At 39.7% G+C, this 14548-nt stretch overlaps 1 protein-coding gene across 4 annotated transcripts; it reads left to right on the top strand.

The window, feature by feature from the left end:
- Positions 1-493: 493 nt before the first annotated feature.
- Positions 494-3481, top strand: LOC125192584 (pentatricopeptide repeat-containing protein At1g80270, mitochondrial-like). Of its 4 annotated transcripts, XM_048090202.1 has the most exons (4): positions 603-634; positions 872-930; positions 1071-1412; positions 2115-3481. In XM_048090202.1, the coding sequence occupies exons 3-4, from the start codon at positions 1167-1169 to the stop codon at positions 3357-3359; spliced, it is 1491 nt and encodes a 496-aa protein (XP_047946159.1). In that variant the 5' UTR covers positions 603-634; positions 872-930; positions 1071-1166; the 3' UTR covers positions 3360-3481. The 4 variants fall into 4 exon arrangements, with proteins under 4 accessions (XP_047946156.1, XP_047946157.1, XP_047946158.1 ...); XM_048090199.1 differs by having other exon boundaries at positions 494-634; positions 872-1412; XM_048090200.1 differs by lacking the exon at positions 603-634 and adding an exon at positions 512-549 and having other exon boundaries at positions 872-1412.
- The last annotated feature ends 11067 nt before the right edge of the window (positions 3482-14548 follow it).

The following is a 14548-nucleotide window of genomic DNA, read 5'->3' as shown; positions in this document are numbered from 1 at the left end:
GGATAGAAGGGGGTATTTATAAATAAAAATGGGGAAGGAGGGAAGTGGATCAATTTGAATTCAAAATCAGAATTTAAAAAAAATAAAAAAATTTGAATTTCGGACAAAATCGGCGGTTTTGAGGTAAAACCGACGGATCCGCCAGTTAACCGCTGGTTTTCGCGCGATTAACCGCCGGTTCCGGTCAAAAAACCGTCCGAAAAAGTTGCTCCTTGGCTGCCAACGGCTGACGCCTTGAATACCTCATCGGAACCGTGGAACCGCCGGTTAACCGGCGGTTCGATGATGGTTTCGGTTCGTAAAATTTTGAACCAGAACTAGCCCGCGGTTCCAAATATGGCGGTTCCGGTTCGTAAAAAATGTCACGGTTTCGGTTCGGATCCAGAACCGGCGGTTACGGTTCCGCGGTTAACCACCGGAACTAAAAACCTTGGGCATCTCTAATCGTAGATGTCATTTGGTAAAACCGTTTGATATTCCTACTTATATGTATATCAGTTCGGACTGGGATTTTATGTTTGCTCTGAAAATCAGGAATTTCGACAAACAGTATGTGGGCGATTCGACGAACTTCCATTCATCTGTCACCAATTTCTCAATTCTTACCCCATACTGTTTTTCTTTCTCAGAGGGAGTGAGTTAGCACCTGAAATTCTAGTTTATTTGAATTGTAATCTGGTTGGTTTGGTGAAATTTCTCATTTTTCTGAATGAAGCAGTAGAAATTTTATGCATTTCTCGGAGAAACTTTTTTCCATTGTTGCGTTCTTGTTCAATTGCTGCTGTTTTTTCTGCCCCAACTGAAAATTGAAGCATTTCAAATTTCGGATTTTTGTTGTCTTAGTTGTGATGTGATTTTTTTCTCTTTCCAGAAGCCGCGCTTTAAATTCCAGGACCTCCCGAGTTAGATATGTGAATTCAGAGATATCAGGTTGTTGTTTTGAGAGTTGCAATGGTGAAACTACTGAATCTCGAGGAAAATTATTGGATGCATCAATGTGCTCAAAAAGATTCTGCAACACATTTGTTCCTTCAAAATCGTGCTCGAAAGCTCACAAATTTTGTTCCCAGGCTGGTGCTGAGCATGATGATGTTTTTCCTGTGCTTCGAGCTCGACAAGGTGCAGTCGAGGAGTCTGCAGTCGAGGAGTCTGCATCTGGAGATGAGATGGATGATGAGTTCACTCTGGGTGAGAGTCTTGCTGATGATACCGAGGCTGATGTCGGCAAGGAGAAAACGCATAAAATTAGAGCCCCTTCGGGCATGACTAGGGCTATACTTGCTGATACGAGGTTACCGGTGAGCAAGGCTTTGGAGAAGTGGGTTGAAGCTGGGAATGAGGTGACCCTTGCAGAAGTATCAACAAACATATTGTATTTTCGGAAGAGGAGAATGTTCAGCCAGGCCTTGCAGGTTTGTGTTCTCGTTTTCGTGCTACTTCATGATATAGACTTTGTTTAGTGTTTGTCTCAGCTTTCATAACATCCTTGATTAATTTTAGGTTCAAGAAATTAATGAAATATCTCGATTTAAGTTCAATCGCAGATCATTGACAACAATGTGCTCTTGGTAGTCGACTGCTGGTTTTTATAGGGCTGTTCAAAGATTCTAGTCTCTCTTTGAGAATATCTGTTTCCCCATATTTCTCAACACCTGCTGTTAACTTCTACTTGTCTTGTACAATGAAGTTTGTTATAATAGTTTGTTTTATGTCTAAGATCTTACCTACCGTCATATATTTGTTAAGTCTTAGTGCTTGATTTCATACTAGTTGTGCTTCCTGCTCTAGGAAGCTTTTACTTGGATATCCTTACTGAATGTGAACAGGCTAATACAGCCAAAGATTAGAGAATTTCGATTCGAGTTTTTGGTTGGGATATTAGGCCATCCGATTAGCTTTGCTTTCTTTCTGCAACGAAAGAGTGGATGGTTTTAATTTTAGAGGGAAATGTGCCAATTTGATTAGCTTAGCATAAATTCCCGAACCTGGAATCATATTTTCTTTTTATGCGTGTCACAGTGAATTTTCTACATATTACTTACTTGACCTAGCTTGCATTTTCTATGTCCTTGTGGTTTGAAGGAGCTGTCTCATTTTCACTCTTTATACTGTAGCTCTCCGAGTGGCTGGAGTCAAGCAAGCTTACTGAGTTAACTGAAAGCAATTATGCTTCTCGTGTTGATTTAATAGCCAAGGTACGTGGGATAGTTGAGGCAGAAAAGTACATTCAGCAGATTATTCCCGAATCTCTAAGAACTGAAGTTGTCTACCGAACTCTATTGGCAGCTTGTGGCACTGCAGTCGATGTGAACAAAGCTGAGGAGCTTTTCAGTAAAATGAAGGAGTTGTTCCCCATTTCATGCTTTTCTTGTGACCAGTTGCTACTTCTGTACAAGAGGACGAACCGGAACAAAATCGCTGATGTCTTGTCGTTGATGAAGAGAGAAAATATCAAACGGTCTAGTTTCACTTACAAGATTTTGATTGACGCGAAGTGGCAGTCTGGTCATATCAGTGGGATTGAGCGGCTTTTTGAAGAAATGAAGTCCGACGGTTTAGAACCTAGTATGCATATTCTGGCGTCTGTGGCCAAGTCTTATCTCGACAACGGCCTGAAAGCTAAGGCTAAGGCTGTATTGAAGGATATGGAAGGGGGCGATTTGACTGAGAATCGTTGGGCTTGTCGGTTTCTGCTTCCCATTTATGGTTCCCTTGGAAGGGAAGACGAAGTTGAGAGAATCTGGAGAGAATGTGAGTCCAATCCCGATATGGCGGAGTGCATAGCTGGCATCCAAGCATGGGGGCGGCTCAACAGAATCGAAGATGCTGAGGCGGTCTTCAACAAATTGCTGAGAATTGTGAGGAGGCCCTCTTCAAAGCATTATTCCCTGATGCTAAATATGTATGCAGACAACAAGATGCTGGATAAAGGGGAGGAGGTCGTGAAGCGTATGACGGAGAGCGGTGTCACAATCACGCCACCAGCCTGGCGCGCGCTTGTGAACCTTTATGCTCGAGGTGGAGAAGTGGGAAGAGCCGAATCCATTCTTCAGAAGGGCCTTGGCGGTAGAAGGGGAATGCATCTTCTTGGTGCTTTCTTGAGTATCTTGGATGCTTATGCAGAAAAAGGAGATGTGCAAAATGCAGAGAGGATGTTTCTAAAGATGAAACGGACCGGTTTCACGTCGTCAGCAAGGCCTTATCGGTCCCTCCTCTATGCGTACATCAACGCGAAAGTGCCGGCGTATGGGTTGAGGGAGAGGATGAAGTCTGATAATATAATCCCAGATCAAAAACTAGCTGGTTTATTGGCTCGAGCAAGTAAATTGGATGGTTTAGGAGTGAACAAGGACATTTGATGGTTTTTCTTAGCTCTGACCCTATTCTACCTGTAATACATGACTAGTGAATGCTTAACTATGATATCGTTTACTTATTACTATAACCAAATTTGAATTTCAGGATTTCATTGATTTATTTATTTTGTTGACTCACAACTCGTTTTAATTTCCGGTGAGCGTTAGATTCTGTTTCATTGTTTGGTGTCTATACTCACGGGTTTTGATCTATGCAAAACCAATTTTAATACAAAAATACAGAACCAAGCATATAAAGGTTTTTAGGTCATCGTAAGCTTATTTTTACGTCATTATTATAAGGATGACATAAAAGGATCTTAACATGACCTCAACCCTAAAGTTTATAATATGACCTAAAACTGCTTTATAATGACCCTCCGTGTTTTTCTTTAAATATTGACCATTAGATTGTCAAATCGCATGGTCAGGATTTGGTCTGAATTTTGTATTGGGATCAATTTTTGTATTGATCATTTTCCCTATACTCTATTTCTTTAATTCATATTTAGTTCCAATTATATTTAGGTCCTAATTTTCCACATCACCACTTATTTTTATCTTTTTAAAATTTTTATGTTATCAAATAAATTTAAATATCAAAATAAAATAAATTAAAGGCAAAACCAAAATATACTTTAAAAAAAAAAAGTTACACCGCAAAACAAAAAAGACGTAGAACATGGGTGTTCCATCGGAATTTGTCGGGTTAGGCCAACTGACGGGATTCATTTTTAGAGAGAGAAATATGCAGATGAGAGAAAGAGAATGGAGGGGTGAAATGAAGGAAAAAGAGTGTATTTATAGAGGGTAAAAAAACAAAACTAAACTAAATAATTGTTTTTGATCGGCAGTTTTATCAACGGTTGGGCCTGCAATAGGCGGTTCTATCGACCGCCGTTCTCTTAGAAATGGAATCTCTTTCCTTTTTGGCCCGTCCCCTAAAAATAGAAATTTTCTATTTCTTTCTCTTTAAAAAGCCGGGACTCATTTTCCACTAATTCACTTTTCTTTCTATCTCTCTCTTACTTTACCAATTCTGCATTAAAACTTGTGTCGTTTCAAAGTTTCTATTTTTAGGAAACAAATGAGTATTAAAAAACTTTTTATATTCCCAACCAACGACATTTATGTTATTATCTCCAAAACTTATCTGTATACTCCATTCGTCCCATAAAAATAACGACACTTTCCTTTTTCGTCTGTCCCACAAAATTATCTCATTTCCATTTATGGAAAGTTCCCCCAAACTTATTATCCACATACATCAATTTATTTACAACTTATACCACTAGGACCCACCATTAAACACTAACAATAATACGAGTCTCACTATCCACTAACCCTATTTTAACTACATTTCTCCTCATCTATGTTACTTTATTAATTATGCATTAATTCTCATACCGTCCCAAATAGTCTTTTTTTTCTGGGACAGAGGGAGTATATATATAGATTTTATAATAACTATGACTAAAATGAGTTAATGCCATCATTCCTTCTTCATTCAGAGGGTTTATCCTAAAGAGAATCCACGATATATCATGATTATAAATATTTGAACTTATTTGTTTGTTGTTCAAGAACTATTTGGGTAGTTCTTATTTGCGTTTGATCTAAGATTTAATTCGTTCGTGTTTTAATAGTGACATTATAACACCATCCATTTTTGAACCATAGCCGAGCCAATATCACCTTGCATTAGTTGTTATTTCTTGTTTGTTGGGGTTTTTAAATGTGTGCGATCTCGATAATCATAAAGAAGACGTTTAATAGTTTTGTTAAATAAAAGAAAAATCTATGAGTGCGTTTAACACAAGTTCAATAGAATTTTGCAAGACGCGCCCCGAGTCTCGGTGGTTGTGCACATCCTGGAACCCCACCTTCATTTCGTGCTCCTATCGATTGCTACATCACACACTTCTGGAACCTAAAAAAAATAGATAAATATTAGTCGCATCACCATCACATCTTTCAAATCAAGATAAGACTTTTAACGAAACACATCACATCAAGCATGTTTACCAAACGATTGCACATGTTTCCCAAACCCGGTCGTACTTGCTAGCTGTCATTTTGAGTGACAAGATATAAGATTCTTGCCTTTTATGGTAATGAGAATGATTGATTTGTCAACTTGCCCCTTTTAGTAAAAAGTCGCTAACTCTTGTATAATAGTTTGCTCCTTGAAACATAGAAGTATCAATGTAAAACCACGTGATCCTTTTGCCTATAAATAGTGTTGCACCTCCATTCACCACCCTTTTGTTTCCACCACCATTAAGTTCTCAACAAAACAAATCTAGCGGAAAGGGAAAGAGAGAGGAAAGCAAGCTCTAGATCATACTTCCTACTTCTACTCAAGGTAAACCTCCCAAAAACTTCTTCCACTATCATGTCACGTTCAAGCATGAGCATTTGTAGAATATCATGCCCATCAATACCACATTATACTTATGCCATAAACTTAGGAGCACTAATGTCTTGATCGTTCTTTATTAACAAACTTCTTAACAAAGCACTTAGGGACCCAGCCTTTTCTTTGCCAAATTGTTGAAGAAAACAAGAAGAAAACATGAACTTGTAATAGCTATGTTTAATATCGAGCATGAGTTAATTGAGGCCTTAGATTTTAAGACGGCTTGGTGAACACCGAGCTACCGATGGTGCCGCCGCTGCTGCCACTCACGGCAACCACACACACACTGTTAGGATCTAGCTTTCAATTGAAACATGCACACAACTAAAATCATAAAGCACAAAGAAGCAATTACGTGGTTCGGCAATATGCCTACGTCCACGGAGAAGATGACCGGAATTTTATTGATGATGAACTCTCAAGAACAAGAATCATACACTCACAATACGACCACTCAAGACTAATCACAAGCTCAAGTAGAAATCTCCTAATCGTGTGTGTAATTTTGTGAAGTGTTCACTCTGCTTTTACAACTGAAATTACCAAGCTATATATGTGATGGAGAAGAAGAAAACTAAAACACTTCAAAAAAGATTCAGTTATAACTGCTGATTCCAGCGGCTAGTTCCAGCTCAACAAACTGAGCTCCTTTTCTTGATCTCTCCCTTGAGCTCCAACGACTCTATCTCTCGGCCAAATCCATTGTGTTGCAAGGACACAAACTCACAAATCTCCACCTTGTCCTTGTAGTACATCCACCAATATCTATACTCCCTTCTCAAAATTTTGTTACCCACTTCAGCAAACCACAACCTTTACCAAATTCAAACAATGCTTGAACTTGGAGACCGACAAAGGCTTTGTCAACATATCTGACACATTCTCCTCGGTTGGAACCTTCTCAACATCAATTCTTTCATTCTGGATTTCATCACAGATGAAATGCCTTCTCACATCAATGTGCTTAGATCGCTCATGGAACATCTGATGCTTTGCTAAGCATATGGCCGAGTTACTGTCACATTTTATCTGCACTCCAGTCTGCTCAACACCAAAATCAGAAAGAATACACTGCAGCCATTTTCCCTCTTTTGCTGCTTCAGTCAAGGAAATATACTCAGCCTCCATTGTAGATAATGCTGGTGGGGTATGGTGCCCCTTGCACAGCGGAAGTCATGCATAAACAAATAAATCATACATACAGATCTATTTGACTGATCATGGGAAAATTAACCACATGTTAAACAATCAATTGCATTCAAGAACGCACATAAATACATGCTTATGGAAATTAAACCCTAAATCATGAATTCTACGGTTTAGAATTACCGATCTGATTCTCCAAAGAATCGTCGATTGTTTGCGCCTTTTCCACGAGTTGATCTTCGTACTCAACCACGAATCTTCTAATCTATATCCCAAACTCAGAATCTGACCTTTGAGTAGGCAAAGCTTGTCAAACTCGAAAAGGGCTTGATTAGAAAAACTGAAGAAAACCGTCCACTCACAGAGGAGGGGAACGAAATTAATCAATCAAATCACTATTAATCTCCTCTCTAATCTCCTTTTATATAGAGTTATTATGAGCCAGATTTAGGATCCATGGAGGTTGGTCTTGGGCCAAACCTGTTTGACTTTTACTAATTAAATTGAGCCTCAATTTAATACAAGTCCAAACAGAATATTATTATCATCCACTATAGTATAAAATTATTGACTGCCCGTCCAATCCCAAATTACGAGTACTCTGGGATTTACCTCTTTAATTTATTATTTCCCGTGTTTAAGATTTAAATATCCATGAATTAATTTAAGTCTGTTATTTGACTTTAATTAATTAATATCTTTTTCCAAGAGTTTTCTAGTTCAGAATCATTATTTATATAAATTCCAACCGGCTGGGTTTCTGAATAATAAAACCTTTTTCGAACACCTCTTGAGGATATTATCAAACTGGACTCACCCAGCACACAATTCATTGCAATAACAATACTAGCACCTCTAAACATTGATCGCCACTTCCCAAGATATCAGGATTCTTGGATTATGAAAAATTTGCACCATTTGATAAATCAAAGTAGTGCATTATCAATATTGTATTCTCAATGTTATGTCAACAATGATTAAGAAATAACAATCATCGAGACCTCGTCTTTCTGTAAATAGCAATAAAGACTTATCTCAACTGTTAGATCCTTCAGTGCTATACCACACCAGTGTTGTATATTTCCTAAGGTAAGGAAACATGCGGACTGACACTGCAATCTTTTACAATAGGAAGCCAAAGTCTATCTATGTTGTGAAATTCTATCTATCTTCTACAAAGGACCGACTGCGTCACCTTCTGTGAACGTCGTTCACGACCAGTCTACTATGTATAAGAATTAGACTTGCTTGCTTCTTATACATCTAAATGTTTGAGAAACATCTTATAAATGCATAAGCAAACACCAATACAATAGAATTACTTCTTCTCGCCTTGGGCTATAAGTGGATTGTAGAATTTATTGTATACAAGAAATCTTATTCGTGCAACATGCTCGAAACATGCATTTCAGTATACCATTCCAACAAATGCAACCACAAATTGCAAGTTCGACTTCCAACTTATAGTTATGCCAAACAATGTGAAAACATATCCACTTTGAGACTTCATGTTGTCCATATTAGCTGCATAATCACAGTCACAGAAACCTTCCAACACACCATCGTTTTCAGACCAAGCTCCACCTCCAAAATGCAAACCAATATTTATAGACCCCTTTAGATACTTCAAGATTGACTTCAATGTAGAAATGCGGTTTTTACATCAAGCTGATGTAATTCTCAGTCAAAATGAGCATTGAGTGCAAGAAAAATTCTTATAGAGGTGTTATTCACTACTGGAGAAAAGCCCTCAAAAAACCTCAGTGTTGTCTATCCCCTCAACTTGTGTGAAGCATCTTGCGACCAATCTACCTTTAAATCTGATTGACTCAACCTCCCCTACTTCAACTTTCATCTTGCAAATCCATTTACAGTTGATCACTTTCCGTGTTTCTGGATATCTCACTAAAATCAGGTACCATTCTTGAGTAGAGACTCTATTTCCTCCCTCATTGCCTGAATCCACTTCTGCCTCTCTTTGTACCTTATAGCTTATTCATATTTAGTTGGTTCTGCATATGAAATTACCTTAGCCACACATAATGTAAAGAAACTCATATCATAGTCAGAAAACCAACTTGGTGGTCTAGTATTTCTTCTAGGTCTCTGATTCAGATTCTCTTGCTGCTGATCATTTTCAATCTGAGATGGCTTGATTGACCTAACTGTACTCCACCTTCTTCTCTGATTTATGTGGCTTCCAGTTCATCCTCAGATTCAGCTCCATTTGAGCTCTCACCAATCTCAAAATTCTGTAAATCTTCATGTCTGTCAGCTTCAGTGATCTGATTCTTCTTGAATGGAATTTCGATTTCATTAAAAGTCACATCCCTGCTCACAACAATCCCCTGACCCTCTTGTTCCAAACACCAAAGCCTGTATTCCTTCACATCTTCCCGATATCCTAGCATCACACACGTTTTGGCTCTAGATTCTAACTTGTTATGCTTCACTGCAGCATAAGCAGCACAACCCAAACTCTTCAACCCAGAATAATCACCAAGTCTCTCATACCATCTTTGATTTGGGACTTCATTTGATATAGCTGATGAGGGACATTTGTTGATAAGTGAAGCTCGATAATGTTTGTTTAGACTGTGTGCACAGAAAGGAATAACAAGCTTCCTAGGTCCAACGAATCCACTAGATTACAGGGTCTAGGAACTCACGGATCGTTGGAAGATCTCGGTCGTCGGACACACAGAAAACCTCTTCAAAAACCCTCAACCACGTATACTAAAATTAGCACAGGGAAGTAGGGATCGATCCCACAGAGATGAATGCGCAATTAAACATGTTCAAGGATTTGGGACTATTTTTGGGTTGGCTGCTGCCACGCAATTTGGGTTGAGGAAATTAAACTAAACTTGGAGTGAAATCTGCTACGCTAACAGCTAGATCTAGGCAGAAACAGAAATCATGCATTTAACTGGAACAAGCGGGACAATTACTAGATCTAAGAAAACTATTCTCTAAATTACCTAGACCTGGGAAATAAACTGACGGTGGGAGACCATTTGCTGAAAAGGTAAAGTACGGATGAAAAGCTGGAAAACAACTAACTAAAGTACTAACTAACAGCGACATCATCTTCTCCAACAATTTGCATAAAAATTTCAGTAGAAACAGAGATGGAACGTGGATCGAAATGAAGCAGACTGAATTTAAAGCAATTAAACGAAGAACAATTAAAACTTAATAGATCTGCTACTACTAGACGAAGTAAAATTAAAAGAGAGCAGAAAGTTCGAAATCCATGCACAACTTGATATTGGCCTTCAGAAATTTTGCCACCTCCTTCGATTCACATGTTGTGGTGGCCTTCGCTTCTATCCATTTAGACACATAGTCTACTGCAACCAATATATATGTGTTCCCACGGGATGATGGAAACGATCCCATGAAGTCCATCCCCCACACATCGAAGATTTCGCAGACAATCACCGGGACCTGGGCCATCTCGTCTCTCCTTGAAATTCCTCCTGTCTGTTGGCATCTCTCGCAACACTGACAAAACTCAAAAGCATCTTTATTAAGTGTCGGCCAGTAGAACCCACTATCCAATACTTTCCTTGCTGTCTTCCTTGGTCCAAAGTGACCTCCACATGCCAAAGTGTGGCAATGATTCAGCACATCTCTTTGTTCCCATTCGGGAATGCAGCGTCTAATTACTTGATCCGAACACATCTTCCATAAGTAAGGATCATCCCAAAAGTAATATTTTGATTCACTTTTAATTTTCATCTTCTAGGCCCGGGAAACTTCGTCTGAACTTGGCACCTCTCCCGTGACCAAGTAGTTTGCTAAGTCAGCAAACCATAGTTCTGCGTTAAGTGTTCGCTTCCCCTTGTCGGATTCTCCTAGACCGGTTAATGCCAAAACTGCCTCCCATCTGATCCGTCTAGGAATATCCCCTAGATAATACAAATGCTCTTCAGGAAAAGCATCGGGTATGGCCTCTTCCGTTTTCCCTTGATGAATTCTGCTCAAGTGATCCGCTACTCTATTCTCCGTTCCTCTTTTGTCTCTCATTTCCCAATCAAACTCCTGCAAAAGCAACACCCAACGGATTAACCTCGGCTTAGGCTCTTTCTTAGCCAGTAAGTAATTTATTGCTGCGTGATCTGTGAAGACTATAACCCTCGACCCAAGAAGATAAGGTCGGAATTTTTCGAATGAGTAAACGACAGCCAACATTTCCTTCTCCGTGGTATCATAGTTCTTCTGAGCATGATTTAGTGTCTTGGATGCATAGAAGATCACATAACTTCTTCCGTCTATCTTCTGCCCTAGGACAGCTCCCACAGCGAAATCACTCGCGTCGCACATTATCTCAAAGGGGTGATTCCAGTCTGGCGCCCTGATTATTGGTGCTGACACGAGTCTGTCCTTGAGCAACTGAAATGCCTTCTTGCATCCTTCGTCAAAGACGAATTCCACATCGTTGTGCAACAAATGAGTGAGCGGTTGCGCGATTTTCGCGAAATCCTTGATAAACCTCCTATAAAATCCCGCGTGACCCAGGAAGCTTCTAACTTCTTTTTGGTTCGTGGGGTAAGGTAACTTTGATATCACATCCACCTTTGCCTTGTCCACCTGTATTCCTCTTTCAGAAACCACATGACCCAGGACAATACCTTCAGTCACCATGAAGTGGCATTTTTCGAAGTTTAAAACTAGGTGTTTCTCCTGGCATCTTTTTAACACTAGGTCAAGGCTGGCCAAACAGGTGTCGAACGAATTCTTGTATACGGTAAAATCATCCATGAATATCTCAATGCATACTTCCGGCAAATCCGAAAAATATACTCATCATACACCGCTGGAACGTTCCTGGTGCGTTACACAATCCAAACGTCATTCTTCGGTATGCATACGTACCAAAAGGGCACGTGAACTGATGGTTTCTTCGCCCTCCGTGAGGACGGTGTTACCACTAGCTTTCGCTGAAGAAGAACCCCTAGAAACCCTTAACTACCCCAGAATTCCCATTTTTCCCAAGTGTGTGTGTGAGTGTGTGAGCTGAGAGAAAAATCATATATCTGGCGTGTGCTGCATGCTCCTTTATTTATAGGCGTAGAAGTGGGTCCAGCGAGGTATGAATAATCTTTGTTTCCCTCAGCTATTAACTCCCTTCGTCCAGCCATTTTTTTCTCTTCAACTCTGCTCACTTTCCTTCGTTTCCTTCGCTAGTCCATTGCCTTCAGCTCTTCCTGGATCTAGCGTCTCCTTCACACACCTGGCTTAAAAACTGCGTTAGACCCAGTAAAATAAAGTGTTTTTTTCACCACATAACCGATGCATGAAATTAGCCTTATCACGGCTTCCGAAGCGGCCACATATCCAGCTTCCATGGTAGAGTCTGCAATGCATTTCTGCTTTACACTCTTCCAGATTACAGCTCCACCTCCTAAGGTAAACACATATCCGAAAGTTGATTTTTTCGAATCTACATCAGCTTGAAAGTCTGAATCTGTATATCCTAAAGCACAGAGCTCAGTTGCATTATAAACTAGAACATAGTCCTTAGTCCGATTAAGATACTTGAGTATGTTCTTTACGCCAGTCCAATGTCCTTGGCCGGGATTTGATTGATATCTTGCTACCATGCCAACAACAAAGCATAGCATACATGAGACTACCAACTGCCGAGGCATATAGTATTCTTCTCATCTCTGTTATCTCAGATGTTGTCTTAGGACACATCTCTTGAGATAAATGGATCCCGTGTCTGAAAGGTAAGAAACCCTTCTTGGCATCTTGCATGCTAAAGCGTCTAAGTACCGTATCGATGTAAGATTCTTGGGATAAGCACAACGTTCTCTTTGCACGGTTCCGAAGAACCTTGATACCGAGAATGTGTCCCGCATCACCCATATCTTTCATCTCGAACTGGCTGGACAACCAAGTTCGTACTGATGACAACATCTTTTTATTGTTTCCAATTAGAAGAATGTCATCTACATACAAAACTAAGAACACAACATTTCATTTTTCAACCTTCTTATACACGCAGCTTTCATTAGGGCACTTTTCGAATCCAAACTTTTGAACAGTTTGATCAAAACACTGGTTCCATGATCTAGATGCTTGCTTGAGGCCATAAATGGCCTTCTTAAGCTTCCAAACCATGTGTTCCTTGCCCTCTACCACATAGCCTTCGGGTTGTTCCATGTAGATGGTCTCCTCAAGACTCCCGTTTAAAAATGCAGTCTTAACGTCCATCTGCCATACTTCCCAATCCATGTAAGCTGCTATAGACAAAAGAATACGGATCGATTTGAGCATGGCCACTGGGGAGAAGGTCTCATCGTAATCGATGACTTCCCTTTGGGTATACCCCTTAGCCACTAGTCTTGCCTTAAAGACTTTAACTCGTCCACCGGGTCCGCGTTTACGTTTGTATATCCACTCGCTCCCAATGGCAGTATAGCCTTCGGGTAGGATAGACAAATCATAGAAGTCTTTGTCTAACATTGATTGTAGTTCCGAATCCATTGCTTTCAACCATTCGCAATGATCAACATCTGTCTGCGCCTCTGCAAGATTCCAGGGATCAAGTACATTGCTGTCCGAGGAGTGATCCATGCACTCTCTCAAACCAATGTATCTTTCGGGCTCACGAGAGACCCTCCCACTGCGACGGAGAACTACAACATTTGGTGTATAGTTGAAATTTCTGGAATTGTTGTTACACTAGGTGTCTGTTCTTGGTTAATGGAACTTGTGACTGAAGTTAGCTCTTCAAGAGCTATCTCACTGCTGGACTTATGATTCATTACAAAGTCTTCCTCTAATAATGTGGCATGGGTGCTCACAATGACTTTCTTATCTCGAAGACTATAGAATTCATAGGCTTTCGATCCTCTAGGGTAGCCTATAAACACACATACCTCCGTCCTAGATTCCAGCTTAGTTGGATCCTTTTCCAATACATGAACCGGACACCCCCACACTTTGAGATGTTCTAGATTCGGCTTACGCCCAATCCACAACTCATATGGGGTAGTAGGAACTGATTTAGAAGGTAAATTGTCTAATATATGACTTGCAGATAGCAAGGCATGTCCCCAAAACGAAATTGGTAACCGTGCATAACTCATCATCGAACGGACCATGTTTAAAAAAGGTAAACAATAAAACAAGAACATGCTTCGAAATCAAATAACACATGCATACATGAATTTCGTGAAATTTAAATCCAAATAATCAAAGCCAAAGACTGGCTCTGATACCAATTGAAGGAACTGGCAGCGAAAGTGTGCGTCGGATAGATATAATTTAATAATTTTTAATCGCATATAAAAATCACAAAATAATCAGATCTATTTAGCATATTATTTAGACAAAATCTATTCTCATAATTCTCACATGTATCATGCTCATAACTTGAATTAATCATGTTTTAAGAATATTGAAACCTAAAACATGTTTTTCTACGGAGCAGAAATAATACCTAATTAATTCTCCAAAGAATTGATGATGGCTAGCAGCTTCTCCACGTGACGCTTTGAATACTAGACCACGAGATCTTCTCTCTGGTTCCCGAACTGTACTCCGATATCGGTGTGGACTGATCTCACTTAGGAATACTAGGACTTAAATAAAGAAGACAGAAGAAATCTTT

This window comes from Salvia hispanica, chromosome 6 (assembly GCF_023119035.1).
Source record: "Salvia hispanica cultivar TCC Black 2014 chromosome 6, UniMelb_Shisp_WGS_1.0, whole genome shotgun sequence".
In the NCBI taxonomy this organism is placed as follows: Eukaryota; Viridiplantae; Streptophyta; class Magnoliopsida; order Lamiales; family Lamiaceae; genus Salvia; species Salvia hispanica.
This window is presented reverse-complemented; position numbering and strand designations above follow the sequence as displayed.

Bases quoted from the DNA above. Each gene is read 5' to 3' on its own strand.
- LOC125192584 (XM_048090199.1), top strand. From the start codon at position 552: ATGTGGGCGATTCGACGAACTTCCATTCATCTGTCACCAATTTCTCAA. The intron at 635-871 runs GTGAGTTAGCAC...TTCTCTTTCCAG, and splicing joins GTTTTTCTTTCTCAGAGGGA to AAGCCGCGCTTTAAATTCCA. The intron at 1,413-2,114 runs GTTTGTGTTCTC...TTTATACTGTAG, and splicing joins TGTTCAGCCAGGCCTTGCAG to CTCTCCGAGTGGCTGGAGTC.